Source organism: Salvelinus alpinus, chromosome 24 (genome assembly GCF_045679555.1).
Source record: "Salvelinus alpinus chromosome 24, SLU_Salpinus.1, whole genome shotgun sequence".
Taxonomy (NCBI): Eukaryota; Metazoa; Chordata; class Actinopteri; order Salmoniformes; family Salmonidae; genus Salvelinus; species Salvelinus alpinus.
The window spans coordinates 10,804,115-10,819,721 of record NC_092109.1 but is presented as its reverse complement, the minus strand read 5'-3'; the positions used below and the strand labels follow the sequence as shown (position 1 = coordinate 10,819,721).

General features: G+C 42.8%; 3 protein-coding genes across 3 annotated transcripts; 1 reads left to right on the top strand and 2 right to left on the bottom strand.

Annotated features, from left to right (window-relative positions):
- Positions 1-9: 9 nt before the first annotated feature.
- Positions 10-967, top strand: LOC139552135 (L antigen family member 3-like). The gene is made up of 3 exons (XM_071363565.1): positions 10-119; positions 262-390; positions 561-967. Exons 1-3 carry the CDS (start codon positions 70-72, stop codon positions 709-711), a joined length of 330 nt encoding a protein of 109 aa, XP_071219666.1. The 5' UTR covers positions 10-69; the 3' UTR covers positions 712-967.
- Positions 968-1,583: 616 nt separating this feature from the next.
- Positions 1,584-10,667, bottom strand: LOC139552134 (ras-related protein Rab-7a-like). Its single transcript, XM_071363564.1, has 6 exons — positions 10,445-10,667; positions 7,675-7,750; positions 5,925-6,051; positions 4,963-5,181; positions 3,442-3,570; positions 1,584-3,166 (listed from the first exon to the last, which is right to left on the bottom strand). Exons 2-6 carry the CDS (start codon positions 7,725-7,727, stop codon positions 3,077-3,079), a joined length of 618 nt encoding a protein of 205 aa, XP_071219665.1. The 5' UTR covers positions 7,728-7,750; positions 10,445-10,667; the 3' UTR covers positions 1,584-3,076.
- A 174-nt stretch (positions 10,668-10,841) lies between these two features.
- Positions 10,842-14,199, bottom strand: wdr45 (WD repeat domain 45). Its single transcript, XM_071363561.1, has 11 exons — positions 14,066-14,199; positions 13,694-13,836; positions 13,495-13,569; positions 13,306-13,410; positions 12,882-12,987; positions 12,621-12,715; positions 12,434-12,513; positions 11,998-12,206; positions 11,805-11,906; positions 11,396-11,541; positions 10,842-11,195 (listed from the first exon to the last, which is right to left on the bottom strand). Exons 2-11 carry the CDS (start codon positions 13,740-13,742, stop codon positions 11,086-11,088), a joined length of 1,077 nt encoding a protein of 358 aa, XP_071219662.1. The 5' UTR covers positions 13,743-13,836; positions 14,066-14,199; the 3' UTR covers positions 10,842-11,085.
- Between the last annotated feature and the right edge of the window lie 1,408 nt (positions 14,200-15,607).

Genomic DNA, 15,607 nt, shown 5'->3' with positions numbered 1-15,607 from the left:
TCTATATTTGTTGCATTCAGGCGAATCTGCGGTCGCCAACATCTAGATTTACTTAGAAGAAAAACCATCATGGCGGCGCCCTGCACGGAAAACAATCACAAGCAAGGCAAATTGGAATTGTATCCTATGTACTCCACATAAGACGTCAATATAACGGTTATTGACATTAACGCTTGGTCGTAAATTGCCTCTTTAATATTGTATGCATATTTTGATAATTTAGCATGAAACAGGGTGAAAACTTCCTTGACAGTCCCGCAGTGCACTAGACGTCCCGTTCCCATCAAGTCGCGAGGCGTCCATCGCGCTCCAGTCCCTCTCCCCAGACCGCGAGCCCCGGAAAGGAGGCATCAGCAAGGAGCTCACGGTGTCCGGCAGGACGCTGTCTGTGTGAGTGTCTGTGTGTTCCCGTGTACTACCACCAAGTGTATCAATGGTGTAAGTGTGTATGGTGGTACTACTGTATACGAGGTTGTTGAGTTGACCGTCCATGTGAATCTATCTCCCTCCACTCGTCTTCCTCCTTTATCTCCTGTCTCTTCCATCCCTCTTTCCATCAGGAGGTGGAGAGCCGATGAGGCCCGTATTCTGCGTGTCTCTGTGGGGTCGTTTATGGACCACCTCTCCCTTGTGATGGAGACCATGGAGGCTTTTGGACCCCCTGTCTCTGTGACCACACAAACACACAGCTTCTGCTCTACAATGACATGATGACCAGAGGGAAAATAGAGAAGCCCAGGATGAGCTGCAATGATCCCCAGTACAGATGGACACGTGTCCCAATTTCAATCGTCCTATTCAAATAAGGAAACTGGAACAAAAAAACAATAGAAGTACAAGTGCTATTTATTTAGACACATGGGAATTGCCTTATTTCAGTGACATATGGATAGACTATTTCTTTTAGATTTGTCTATGTATTAATTTGGTTGTATTGTGGAATAAACTTTCTATTTTTCAAAATTAATTAGTTTTACATCAGATAGTATGATTGCACAAAACATTAGGAACACTTGCTCTTTCCATGAGACTAACCAGATGAAAGCTATGATCCTTTATTGATGTCACTTGTTAAAGCCACTTCAATCAGTGTAGATGAAGGGGAGGAGACTGGTTAAAGAAGCATTTCTAAGCCTTGAGACAACAGATATGGATTTTGAATGTGTGCCATTCAGAGGGTGAATTGGCAAGACAAAATATAAGTGCCTTTGAATGGGGTATGGGAGTAGGTGCCAGGTGTACTGGTTTGAGTTTGTCAAGAACTGCAACGCTGTTGGGTTTTTCCACACTTCTGTATCAAGAATGGTCCACCACCCGAAGGACATCCGACCAACTTGACAACTGTGGGAAGCATGAGTCAACATGGGCCAGCAACCCTGTGGAATGCTTGACACTGTAGAGTCCACACCCCAACTAATTGAGGCTGTTCTGAGGGCAAAATGTGCAACTCAATAGTAGGAAGCTGTTCCTAATGTTTTGTACATTGTGTAGTTCATCGCAAACATTGTCACAGATTAGAATTCAATTTAGAGCAGTGGGCCCTGCAGGTCCAGTAATATGACTGAAGAAAGACAACTGACACGTTTCCATAAAGTAAACATTTATTTGTTTACGGTGGAGAAAGAGCATATTCAACAAAAGATGACAGTTGAAGTTGTGCTAAAAATCATCACGTAGGACTAAGGATTCTCGTTAATTGGTTTAAGAACATGTTCATTTCTGTTACATGAATATAGAGCGACACTAGTTGATGGTGTAGACAGGCAGATGTAAGCTACAGTGGAATGAAGGTCTGGCCTGGGACTACTGTTGGGGCAGAGGACATCCCAAATCAACACTTAGACCCTATTCCTTTTCCTAGACACTTCGAGATAGGCTCCTAGACCTGACAAGTGGTGTAAAATAATGACAAACTATTGTAGTACTATGCTGATTACACAAATCAGATATGTTTAGATTTATTAGGGGCCTTGAGGTTAGGTTTGACTTTGGACTCAATTTACAGCCAATGTACAGGGACATAGTAATGTGTAGTATGGATAAGGCAACAAAAAACAAGAAATGTACAGAACTTAATACAATACAAAAAGGAGAACAGAACCTAAACGCAGAACTGATACTGCAGAGGGTTGCTGTTGGGTTGACCGAATTTCGGTGCACACCTTTGTATTATAATTGCAGATTTACTTTCAATGCATCTGGTTAGCTTATCACTCTCTACACAACGGTTTAAAACACTAAATAATTGAAGAGAACTGGTTCAACGAGAAACATGTCAAAGAAAAGGTCTAGGATTGACAAAGTTTGGCAACATAAGAACTGCAGAAAAATAACACGTATACATACACATATGAGATCTGCCACAGTAATACTTGTCATGAGATGAAAGGCACAGAGCGAGTCGAGTAGGTACAAATTTCTCCTTAACACTGATACAGGATCCGTTTCTAATTCCTCCAATGGTTAAGGTTAGGTTCTGTGGAAAATGGGAATCTGATCCTAGATCTGTAGTTAAGGAGAATGTCTACCTGGATCACAAACAGACAGATGAGCAGTCTGTACCTCAGTATTATAGAAAGGAACAATTAAAACCAGAACAAAAGACATGAAAACATCATTAGAAATAATTATAATAGGAGCATCATGATTGTATTTTCCATAGTAGCAAGGATTCTTCTACCTTATTAAAAAGTGATGCTGTGCAAGAGGGGCTTTCTCTCCTTCCTGTCGGTCAGGTCGCCACTGGAGACAGGGAGTTAAGAAAAATAAGTGTTTCCTTTTTTTTTTTTCTCATCTGGAGTCTTCTGTAGCTGACTGAGGGGAGAGGACTGGGGGCATTGACTGGGGGTGTGTCCCCTGGCTCTCTCCATGGGGTGCATCTCAATCTCCCCTCGACTCACCTTCATCTGCACTGATGTGAGAGCACGGGAAGGCTGTGTGGGAGACGGCCTCCGAATTAGCCTCACCTGTCCCAGTCTTTCACACCAGTGCAGAGGAGGTAAAGGAGACGAGGAGAAGTGTTGAGATGCACCCCATGTCTTCCTGGTCCCCTCTATCCATCCGTGGTTGGTTGGTCTCAGCAGGAGCAGCCGTCGCTGGGGGCGGCGGGCCGGTCGTCTCTCAGTTTGATCTGGTCTGGGAAGTCATACGTCTCCACCTCAGACTCCTACAGACACACAAAGCATGGGATTACACACAGCCACAAACACAGTGTGCACAAATCAGAAGTACAAGAATTCTACCCTACCCCCCCCAAAAAAAATATTCCTCATTGATGACACAGTGTTTTTACTATGACATCATGAGTTCCACAGCAACCTCAGTGAACCAGTCTAACAGGTGTTTCCCAGCCAGGGAGAGAAAGGGGGTTTCTGAACAGCTGGAGGCACTCTGCCTACAGGTTTACCTGTGGCTGCTTGAGTCTATATTTTGTGTGTGTACCTGTTTCAGGGCATTGCGGGCAATGGTCTGGAATGCTTGGTCTACGTTGATGGCCTCCTTGGCGCTGGTCTCAAAGTACGGGATGCTGTTCTTACTGGCACACCAGGCCTGGGCACGTTTTGTCGTCACCTACACAACATAAGATTATTATTATTAACGCCATTGTGTCATACATACTTCCTCATTTTACATGGAACTACCTGTGGCATATACTCATCCTTTTAACACATACGAACACACGGGTGTAATCATTCTACAGTGGTTCCTGCAGCGTACGCTCAAACTAGAACACTTATTTAGAACGCCCAGTTACGATTGACGCAACAGTCAGCGTTCGAGCTGGCCACACAGTTTTTTTCTCTTTCACAGAAACATTTTGCATTTCTTCTTTACAGCGTTATATCCTCAATGTGAGCAGTTTATTTTTGGACGCAATGTTCAGACATTCACAGAAGTAGCGACAGCACAACACAATTCCCATCCAAAACGGGAACAGTTTGGCTACATTAGTCGTAGCGCTAACTGAGGAAAGATTGACCCAACACAAGCGGTCATATTTAGCCAACTCTCCTCTGACAGAAACCGTAATATATGAATTAGCTAATAGTAATTACTACTTACTATTCATCACATCACGGGGGACCTCACCAGTGATAGAAATAATTGCGTAAAACACTTTCAAAAAAGGTTACAAGATGAGTTGCGTCCGTTTACCATCACTTCTGGAAGTTTACTCGAAAGATGAGTGAACCATCTCTTTACCTCATTTTATTATTATAACATCTTTGGTCTGACAGACGTTTACGTGACAACCAGAATGCATTGCATGTCAACAAACATGGCGCCACATATAGCTGGCAATTAGCTTAGCATTAGCTCACCATAATCAGTACAACCTTCAAAAAGTATTACACACACATTATGTGTCCATTATAATCTATGCAAGAATAGGAATGCATTATTTGTCACCAGTGCTTGAAAATGTGAATAACAGTTAAATACATTATGCTCCATACATACATACATACATACATACATACATACATACATACATACATACATACATACATACATACATACGTGTGCTACAGTAGAAACGACAACGCGATATACAGTGAACTTCTGTGTGAATTAATGAGCAGGCAGAACCCGCCTCAATTCAAAATGTTATTAGAAAATAAAACTTGATAGAAAATAACTTTAAAATTGACAAAACATAGCCTATAGATAATTAGCAGGCAGAGTGCCTTGGTTTGACCGGTCCTGTTGTGTAACAATCACATTTTGGAACAGTGAGTGCATTCTGACATCACGCACATAAAAAATGTAATAAATGTAAAAAAATAAATTAAAAAAAACCTCACGCTAGGGTGACCGTTAGAGATATTTGGAACTCATGCATGAAAAGGTTAAGGGATGTAGCAATCACAACAAACATTTGACCAAGTCTGACTCTGTACTGCCTACGCCCCACCACCTGCCCGTTCTGTCTCTCCAATGGACGGACACAGACACACCAACCTGTCTGTTCTCGAGGTCAATCTTGTTGCCTAGCACCACAAAGGGGAAGTTGTCTGGGTCTCTGGGGCTGGCCTGGATCAAGAACTCATCCCTCCAGCTGTCCAGTGTCTTGAAGGTGTTGGGCGCCGTGACGTCGTAGACCAGCACACAGCAGTCAGCACCGCGGTAGAACGCCACGCCCAGAGACTGGAACCGCTCCTGCCCCGCCGTATCCCAGATCTGACAGAAGAGAAGGGATGACGATTACCATGTTTTTGGCATTTTAGTACTTTGTTGTATCATTTTTAAAGGTGATTACACAGAGAGGGAGAGAAAAGGAGAGAGAGGGAGAGGACAGGAGTGAGGAGGAAAAAGAGAAAGGGTGAGAAAGGGGGGAAACAGCGATTAAGATAAAATAGCATTTAATTGTCTGTTTTCACAGAAATGTGCCTTGCAACAAAAACTCTTTACAGGACATGGGGGTGGGAGAGAGGGAGGAAAGCGGGAGAGGGAAAGGGTGAGAGATGCGTAAGAGGTAATAAAGAGAGGGAAAGAGAGAATTAAACCATATGACTCGTCACAGAATGAGTTGCCCAATCTCTGACTTAAACACACTATGACAAGCCAGCAGAGGTAAGCACTCATGACTAGGCTAATATTATAAACTGGGTGGTTCAAGCCCTGGATGCTGATTGGCTGACAGCCATGGTATATCAGACAGTATACCACAGGTATGACAAAACCGGTCTTTTTACTTCTGTAATTACACTTTCTAACCAGTTTATAATAGCAATAAGGAACCTTGGGAGTTTGTGGTATATGACCAACACCACGGCTAAGGGCTGTATCCAGCCACTCCACTTTGCGTCGTGCCTAAGAACAGCTCATAGCTGTGGTATATTGGACATATACCACACCCCCTCATGCCTTGTTGCTTAAATATACCAGCACACACACACACCACACAAACACACGAGACGCACCTGCATGGTGACCAGCCTGTCGTCCACCATCACCTCCTTGGTGAGGAAGTCAGCTCCTATAGTGGCCTTGTACTGGTTACTGAACTTCTTATTTACATACTGGTTCATCAGAGAAGTCTTCCCTACCCTGGGAAGGAACACACACACACACACACTTAGCTGCACATATAGAACTGTAGCGATTGAGGGTAACAGCCAGGGAAGGGCTGAATGGCCGATTAATTGGGGCCGATTTCGGAATGGCCGATTAATTGGGGCCGATTTCAAGTTTTCATAACAATCGGAAATCTGTATTTTTGGGCGCCGATTTGCCGATTATTTTTTTCTTTTTCTCTTTTACACCTTTATTTAATCTTTATTTAACTAGGCAAGTCAGTTATGAACACATTCTTATTTTCAATGACGGCCTAGGGGGCAGAACGACAGATTTTTAACCTTGTCAGCTCGGGGGATCCAATCTTGGCATTGATTACATTGCACTCCACGAGGAGCCTGCCTGTTAGCGAATGCAGTAAGCTAAGGTAAGTTGCTAGCTAGCATTAAACTTATCTTATAAAAAACAATCAATCAATGACTGTCATTGCTCCAATGTGTACTTAACCATAAACATCAATGCCTTTCTTAAAATCAATACAAGTATATATTTTTAAACCTGCATATTTAGCTAAAAGAAATCCAGGTTAGCAGGCAATATTAACCAGGTGAAATTGTGTAATTTCTCTTGCGTTCACTGCACGCAGAGTCAGGGTATATGCAACAGTTTGGGCCGCCTGGCTCTTTGCGAACTAATTTGCCAGAACTTTACGTAATTATGACAACATTGAAGGTTGTGCAATGTAACAGGAATATTTAGACTCATGGATGCCACCCGTTAGATAAAATACGGAACGGAATAAACGTTTTGTTTTCGAGGTGATAGTTTCCTGATTAGTCAAAATTAGCCATATACTGGTTTAGAGAGAAATAGTCGACGCGTTATAATTCCTGTAATAACTTGCGGCTGAATTTGAAAGGGGTTCCTTCGTTATTTTACCGTTCATGTCTTCCATAGAGAATGTCTTGATCTACTTCAAATAAGGTCTGTGTTTCGTGCAGGCTTAAACCGCCTCGACGTTTTGATACCCGTGTAAAATCTCACTAGGATAAGGTAACGTTTGTCAACATATTTTCATAAATCCACTCTACAATTTTTTTTATCTTCGCTTATATTTAGCCAATATTGTTCAGTTACCTTGTCCTATGGATATCTACACAGTTATAAAATTGGCACGGTGATGTAAGCCTACACGAAACACAGACCTTATTTTAAGTGAATCTAAAAATATCCTATGGAATAAATGAAGGAACCGCTTTTCAGATTTTGCTAGGTGTCATGGGAATTATGACTCGCACTTTGGTTGTCAATTCTTACCATGCCCATTATTAAAATAGGATTTCCTGCATATAGAAATTAAAGTTATATATATAAATAATTACTAAATAAATCGGCCGATTAATCGGTATCGGCTTTTTTTGTACTCCAATAATCGGTATCGGTATCGGCATTGAAAAATCATAATCGGTCGACCTCTACTTCGAACCACTGACGACCTGCACAACTACATGTGCCAGAAAGATCCTGACTTCTTGACAGAGGCCGTTGTACACTCACATGCAAGGGTGCTACAGAACTAATACACGTCTGTTGGGAATATCCAAAATGAGTGACGTCTGGTTGTGTAAACACCATGATGATCTTCTGATCACTCACCCAGAGTCTCCGAGGATGATCACCTTCAGCAGCACCTTCTTACGGGAGGCCATCCTTCCCTGGGGGTGTTACTCTTCTGAGAGGAGACAGACGGGACAACAGTCAACTAGCTGGATCTGGGAAGTCAGTCGTCACGAAACAGTCGGCTTTTGGGTTAATTGTGATAACACCCTTATTTACACGTGACACAGACTTGTTAGTTGGGTTAAATGCGGGAGACATTTCAGTTGAATACATTCAGTTGGACAACTGACTAGGTATGGCACCCCTCAGGTCTCTATTATAACTAATGATTAATACCATTTTAAAGTTCAGAAATCCAAACCCATCACCCCTTTCCTTTAAAAACTGTTAGTAAATTAGCATACCATCTAGCTAAATATGTAGCTAGCTAACTTGAAATGCAATAGACTGTCCATCTGGAAACCGTTAAACAGAATAGCGAGTTCAAATCTAATTAAGTAGGCCCAACTAAAATTGTGATCTTATTAACTGTAGCTAATAACTAAAAAACGTGACCTTAATGTTACCAGGCTGGCACTGTAGCCAGAATAGATTCTGACCCTACTCTTGCTTACAGCTGCACTGGGGTCAGATTAACTCATTCATAGACACCAACTACCTTTAGCACGGAGAACAACGAGCCAGATGTTTCACTGGATGAATAAATCTGAAGCATCTGGTTAGCATTACCACTAATCACCAAATATAGTGATGAGAGGAAGCCCAGTTGCCAGCTGTGGAAGAAGATGTGGATTTTGGCTGTCATTCTGCTAATTTTGTCATTGATGAAACATTTGATCTCAATACAGCTTTCTGTACTAGAATCTGTTACGAACAGACTGGACCAAGTTTTGTAGACTTTACCCTTTGCCAAAGTTTTAAAAAATGGTGTTGTTTAGAAGGAGTGCAAGGGCGAATTGAGTTATTGCACCCGCACACTTCACAGAGTTGGCGTTCCCTAACAGAAATACGCAAATACATGCTAGAACAGATCTCGCTAGCTCATGCTTGTCTCTGTCCACCTCCTTGCTTGTTCTGCCCACCTCCTTGCTTGTTCTGCCCACTATAATGAATTTGCTTCCATTGGAAATGACAGGCGGTGGTCCATCTTGGGTAAGTTATACAAATCTGTGCCTTTAGCACCTATTGATGATAGTATCTTCTAGCTGGGGGATTTTTGTTAAGAGCCCCAATGCTCGTTCTGAACGTTAAAAACATATGAAACATGTCTCTCATCAGCGAGAAACAAAATGGCAAGAAGCTGCTATGTGGGGAATCGTAGGTGGCACATTTGAGATAGTTTTATCTTGTTCTTGATACCAGGTCTTGTTTTGAGGCGTTTTAACAGATGTCACGCCTATGCTAATATGGCAAAAATTCACTAGCCAGCTAACCAACAACTGTAACGAGGTATTTGAGAAACAACAAGTGCTCATTGTGCAAATGTATTTATATTTTCAATAAACGCTGGAGACAAAATATGGTTTACATGTTGTCAATCTAAGACCGTCTGTTTTGCCCCATAGTTGCACACACGTCGGTTTTGTTGCTAAACAACTAACCCGTCTATAGGGTTATGGTTCTTATACAGCCATATTTCCATGTTACAGCATTTGTTTATGGAAAACAGCCTGAAGACAGAGGCGTACCTGTGCTAACTAGCCATCTGCGTCTCCGAACACCTGTGTTTAAATATAAGACTGAAGCCACAAAGGTGTTGTCACTGAAAAATACTGTTGGTGGCAACTGTGTTAAATCCAGTTAAAACAGTGTACAGTAAGTATATATTTAGCATTTGGGAAATTATTTTGATGTGATATGAAAGTAGAGGGTTATATGTTTCCAGAACCGTACCGCAATTGAGAATTAATTCACTTATAGATGGAGTATTTGGCTGCCAAAGCCAAATTCACCTCTAAACAGAAATTGTATGGTCTGGAGTATAAGGAGTAAGGTAATCCTCTTTTAGTCCACAATTGGGCTAGGGTCAGACAGACTTCCTGATTAGAGACAGCTGAGCGGGCACAATGTACGGCTCAGAAAACATACCTCAATCCAGGGATGAGAAATGCGTTTTTCTCCAAATTGTCCCATTATTCCAACTGTTACACCGGAAAGACTGCTAGTTTTTAATAAACGCCGTTTGTCCTCATGCTAACTAGCAGTAGCCACAGCAGCCATTATGGAATGGCACGTTGCATTTAACAACAAAATAGCTGATTGGCTTACATTGACATTTCAAAATGGCTTCTGCTACATAGCATGATGACAAGGACAGTTTTCCGAGAAAACTATCAGTAGTTCAATCTTCAGTGTAATGGTTGGGATAATGAGACAATTCGGAGTTTAATGCATTTCTCATCCCTGGATTGAGGTACATTTTCTGAGCCTTATCTCGCACCGCCTCCGCTGTGTCTTAATCTAAACAGGAAGACGGTCAGACCCCAGTGCAAGTGTAAGCAAAAATAGGGTCGGAATCTATTCTGGCTAGCAGGCAGTGTATGCTACCTAGCCATCTGCTGACTGGTCACGCTGCACTGCCGACTATCAAGAACTGTCAAACAGCTAGGCTAACGGCTCATATTGATTGGTGCCAACCAAGTAAACAGATATACGACAAATCGTTAGCTAACTTTACTAATTTATCATCGAAATACTAGCTAGCTAGTTAACGTTATATGGACTGTCACAGAAAACAATGTTCTAACGTTAGCGAGCTAGCTAGTGTAAGAATATAAAAAAAAAATTGTGGACCAGTTAACGTTACCTGTTCAATAGTCAAGCGACGATGTTACGGCACCGGGACAATTTTTAACAACTTAGTCCCTTGATGTCAGTTTTCCGGGATCACTTACTATTTTTCAAGAAGTGAAAGTGATAAAACCTGACCAACTAACGTTAACTAGCTTGATGAAATCTTGTCCTAGCTAAGAACATCCGCTTTTTGTTACGCTGTTGCTCAATATGGCAGTCACGAGGGGTTGACGTGTCCCCAGGTCGAAACCAATGAACGCCCTTTAAATATTCGCATCAATTGTTTATTATTTTCCTATAATATGAATTGCACCCTGTATCTGTGCGTGTCCTGGAAGTGACTACACTACATTTGAACAGGTTTGATTTATCCACAGTTAAAACAAAAGGGACCACAGACAAGCCAGCAGTCATCATAAAAATGTTTTTAATCTTCATACATTTTTAAATACACTTGGTTACAATAAAAACACGAGGCAATCGTGTTAAACAGACCTTTTCAGACACCTGTATTTTGTTCTGTACAACATCTGCTTCACCTCTGTCTGATTCTAGATCCAACCTACCATTATCACTTTATCACCAGGTCTCTTCTCCCCTGCCCTCCCTCCCTCCCTCTCTCTCCCGCTCTCCTTCTTCCCTCTCTCCATCCTCTTAGAAGTCGTCATCATCACAGATGTCCAGGTAAACGTCAAAGGCTTCTCGGTTACAGTTGCCATCAGGGGTGAACACGTATTTATGGAACGTCCCGTCAACACAGATAGCTAGAAAAGGGAGGAATGCAGAAAAAAAAACATATTTAAAACTATTATTACAATTTTCCACGACACAGCTTCATTGTATAAATTAAATAAATATATTGTTAATTCCCACAGTACAATGAATGTTCCAGCTACATGTAGGACGATAACTATATTGATTGATAGATATGAAACATTGCTGTCTAGTTGCTTAGAGGACTGACCGATGACAGAGTTGACGTTTTTAGAGGTGTTCTTCCCAAATGCACAGATACAGGCACACTCTGCCGGAACGGTGAAACTGGCCAATGACCACTGGCTGTCCACATACTGACCAATCACTGGGCCCACCTTCCCCACACGAGCCAATCTGTAGAGAGGGGAAGAGGGCTGATAGTGGCATAAACAAGCCATGAACGGTAAATTGTCAAATTTGGATTTGAGGTACGCACAAACACTAGCCTGGTTGCCAGTCTTTTTAGCTAAAATTCCACTTCTTGTATTCCGTGTCATCTGTCATTGGCATATGACACGGAGTACAAGGATTGGAATATTAGCTCAAATGGAATGCTAAAAACACACAGCGAAACTCTCTCTCAAACACACGCAAACACACACATGCGTGCATCTTACGCTGAGCGCCTGTTGAGTTTAGTATCTTTGAGAGCGAAGATGTGAACAGTGCCCTTGTCACTGGAGGCACACAGGAACGAAGAGTCATGACTGAAGTTGATGCTGGAAGAGAGAGCGAGAAAGAGAAGCGATGAGACACTCAGCATCACTTCCATCTCCCCCTTCCCCCCCTTCCTCTCTCTCCCCCCAGTACCAGTAGAGTGTAGCAGGGTCTGTTCCTCTGCGTAGCTCCACTAGTTTGTCTCTGGTGGTAGTATCAAACAGTCTGATGAGGGTGCCCTTGCGGGAGGCCGAGGCCGCGACGCTGCCAGGCTGGTTGAGCGCCAGGCAGGCGATCTCACTCTGGTGGGCGTTGATGGTAAAGGGGGCGGACGATGTGCCAGGCTTGGTGTTGGAAAGGTCCTGGAGCGGAGAGAGGGAGAGAGTTCAACACTAACTGGGACCTCATGGGTAATGTGAAAAATGATCAACACACACAGAGCAGTTTCGAAAGGGCAGATAGTCTTCAACACTAGGAATCCATCAGTCAATGGAATGACATGTGAAGGTGTGCTTTATGAACAGCTTATAAACCAACATAGTTAGTAAGGTACCATGCTATACACTTTTAAATGAAATGGATGAATTACCACAAGCTGTAGACTTCCACACTTATGTCCAGGGAAGACCAGCAGCTGTTTCTCCAGACTAGGGCACAGGTCACACAGTCCTGACAGAGAGAGAGAGGGGAGTATCCACACGTCTATCAGATAACATAACCAGGTGCGTGTGCGTATATGTGTGTGTGTGTGTGTGTGTGTGTGTGTGTGTTTGTACCTTTAGGGTTGTCTCTGGTGTCAAACTCAAACAGTTTCACAGGGTTGTCAGGGAAACTGTAGACATAGATCCTGTTCTTTAACACAATGATGATCCTGAGAGAGAGAAAGATAGAGAGAAAGCGAGTAAGCGAGGGGAGAGGTTGGAGTGTGAGAAAGCAGAGGGAGAGAAGGGTTAGTAAAACAACACACTACAGGGTGCTCTATGGGAAGTTGTGGCTTGTTCAGGAGAATGTTACTAAACGTTCAGATAGTAACTCACTTGTCGTGTCTCATGCGTACGGCCAGAACAGGCTTGGTAAAGGTAAACTCCAGCACCAGCTTGTCCTTGGGGTCCCTCCCCTCCCGAGCATCATCCCAGATCAACACTAGGATTTTAAAAAATACATTCGGTTTTGAATTAAATGAAAACAATACATGAGAATCATTATCAAAAATGTTCTAAAATTTTAATACAATCAGTCCCAGTCACTGCCACAATTTAAACTGAGACCCAGCAATTTGACATTGCCATGACCAGCACTGCTGACATTGAGATGAGCGCGATGCAGGAATTTGCTCTCACAGTCATACGGAGTATCTGCGCATATGTAAAGTTTATCTCCGCTCTTCAACACCCTTAGTAGTTTGGAAAATCAAGTCTAATCAGTAATTCAATAAAATATGTGGTCCGCTCATCCACTCACCTGAGATCTCAGAGAACTTGGGGTTGACTCCACCTCCTACTACAGCCAGCAGGTTGGAGCGATGCAGCATTGAACACTGGGCCACACTACCCACCTGCTCATGGTCTGACACACACAAGCACAGGATGATCACAAACACAGTATGCGAACACACAGTTTGCTCATACCACAGGTCTGAATTCCACTCACCAAGGTGTCCCTTCTCTATAAGAGGCTCCACATTGTAGATCCTGACACCGGTTTCCATGGCACAACAGAAACAACCTGGGGAGGGAGGGGGAGGTACACTGATAAATGTACACTGTCTGAAACAAGAGTAAGACTGACAAAAGTAATGTACTCTACAGATCGCTGTCTGGCTTCACAGAGTAGGCTACTTTTGTCTTACTCTGGTCTTGGTTGAACTGCAGGCTGTTGACTCCTCTCGGTTGGGCCATGTTGGAGGAGTGACGTTAGGCTGATGTTACCAGGTAGATATAGCTTAGAAGAAAACCCAGGCTTGTTTCTGCCTTATGGACAGGGCTAGGCACCCTGATTGAAACAGAAGAAAAGAGAAAGGAAACATCACCGACCACGGTTTAGAAGGGGCACCGTGAACGTGTTTTTTTCCCCAAGCGAAAATAAGTTCGCTAGCCTGGTAAACAAACCCAGCCAGTGAAGAACTCAAGCAAATTTGGCTATCTCTATCTGCTGCAGTTATTTTTCATCGTAACAGCTGTATCATGTTATTGAACAACGAATATGGTGTTTAAAAGCTTACCATGAAGCGAGGGCAGAACACGAGTTAAAGATTAAAAGCGCTTGACACTGTTAAAATGTCTCCAACAAAGCTACACAGTGACGAAATGTTTTGTTGTTATTTTTCCTGCAGATGACGATAGTCGCGTGTTTCCGGTTTCTGACTTCGTGTCTCCACGCCACAAACGAATTATACCGCCACCTAGCGTGCTGAAGTAAAATAGAACTGTAGATAAATGGTTGCAACCCGAAGTGTGTGTGTGTGTGTGTGTGTGTGTGTGTGTGTGTGTGTGTGTGTGTGTGTGTGTGTGTGTGTGTGTGTGTGTGTGTGTGTGTGTGTGTGTGTGTGTGTGTCAGCCAGCCAGCCAGCCAGCCATAGACTTATATAGTAGGTGCCACTAGGCTCCAGCTTAGGCCTGTCTGCTCAGAGTATACTAAAGAACCGTGTGTAGAAGGACGGGGCATACTTATGAACAGTGTGTAGAAGGACGGAGTATACTAAAGAACAGTGTGTAGAAGGACGACGGTGTTGCAATTGTGGTGGGGATCATAATGCTGAGTTCCTGGAGTGCCCTGTGAAGGAGATTGAGGTGGCAAAAGTTAGAGTGACCAATCTAATCTCAGAGGCGAAGGCGATTAAAAGAATTGAGAAAACAAGTGACGCTAGTGAAGATATGATAGTGGAAGCACCACAGCCTGTAGTAAATGTTTTCTGCCAGTCAAAAGATACCCTGTGTGTTAAAAAGGTGGATTTTGTGGCATTCATTGCCACAGTTATAAACTGTACGGCTCAAGTCTCAAAGAAGTCTAAGAAACTGAAAATTGGGGCTGCGGCAGAAAAGTTTTTGGAACTTAAGGATTTTACATCTGAAGACTTGCAAGGGCTACTGGCGCTGGAAAACAGCCCACCCTCCCAAATCCCAAGGGATTTTTTTAACAATAAAGTTGTTTGATTTATTTTATTTTATGTAGTTTGTTCAGTTTCTTGGGGGAATTCCTGTTTCCATCTCGTACAGTAGGTGGCAGGAAGCACATTAAAATGTGCAATCGCCAATATATCATAGAAGAAGAAGAAGAAGCTCCGGTTGACAGAAGTGTGACGACACAAAGGCGAAACAATGGCACTAACTACAAACCACTGTCTCCTGAGTACAAACCAAGTAAACTTACTTATGAATCTAATTGCTCTCTTGAGAACCTTGAGCATTTCGAAATGGACTCGTTCGGCAGTAGTGACTGCTCTGAAGTTTAGCCTGACCTGGATGAGGTACTTGTGGCGACAGGTGTGGCGGAGACTTCCAAGTCTTGCACTGATGATCAAACCAGAGACGATATTGGGACCGGAGGGACCCACTGGGCACAAACTGATTGATCAATGTTGTTTCAACCTAATTAGTCAACTTATTGTGACATGGAATCTGCAGTGCCTTCAGAAAGTATTCACACTCCTTGACCTTTTCCACATTTTGTTACGTTACAGCCTATTTTTTAAATTGAATAGATTTTACACATAATACCCCATAATGACGAAGCAAAAACAGATTTGTTGACATTTTTGCAACAA

What these genes read in the sequence shown, in the direction of transcription:
- LOC139552135 (XM_071363565.1), top strand. Translation starts at nt 70, where the DNA reads ATGGCGGCGCCCTGCACGGAAAACAATCACAAGCAAGGCAAATTGGAA. An exon ending in AAGCAAGGCAAATTGGAATT is followed by an intron (nt 120 to 261) that starts GTATCCTATGTA and finishes ACAGTCCCGCAG; the next exon opens with TGCACTAGACGTCCCGTTCC. An exon ending in TCCGGCAGGACGCTGTCTGT is followed by an intron (nt 391 to 560) that starts GTGAGTGTCTGT and finishes TCTTTCCATCAG; the next exon opens with GAGGTGGAGAGCCGATGAGG.
- LOC139552134 (XM_071363564.1), bottom strand. Translation starts at nt 7,727, where the DNA reads ATGGCCTCCCGTAAGAAGGTGCTGCTGAAGGTGATCATCCTCGGAGAC. An exon ending in ACAGGCTGGTCACCATGCAG is followed by an intron (nt 5,182 to 5,924) that starts GTGCGTCTCGTG and finishes CTCTTCTGTCAG; the next exon opens with ATCTGGGATACGGCGGGGCA. An exon ending in CCCGCAATGCCCTGAAACAG is followed by an intron (nt 3,167 to 3,441) that starts GTACACACACAA and finishes GTGTGTCTGTAG; the next exon opens with GAGTCTGAGGTGGAGACGTA.
- wdr45 (XM_071363561.1), bottom strand. Translation starts at nt 13,742, where the DNA reads ATGGCCCAACCGAGAGGAGTCAACAGCCTGCAGTTCAACCAAGACCAG. An exon ending in TATAGAGAAGGGACACCTTG is followed by an intron (nt 13,411 to 13,494) that starts GTGAGTGGAATT and finishes TGTGTGTGTCAG; the next exon opens with ACCATGAGCAGGTGGGTAGT. An exon ending in CAAGTTCTCTGAGATCTCAG is followed by an intron (nt 12,988 to 13,305) that starts GTGAGTGGATGA and finishes TTAAAATCCTAG; the next exon opens with TGTTGATCTGGGATGATGCT.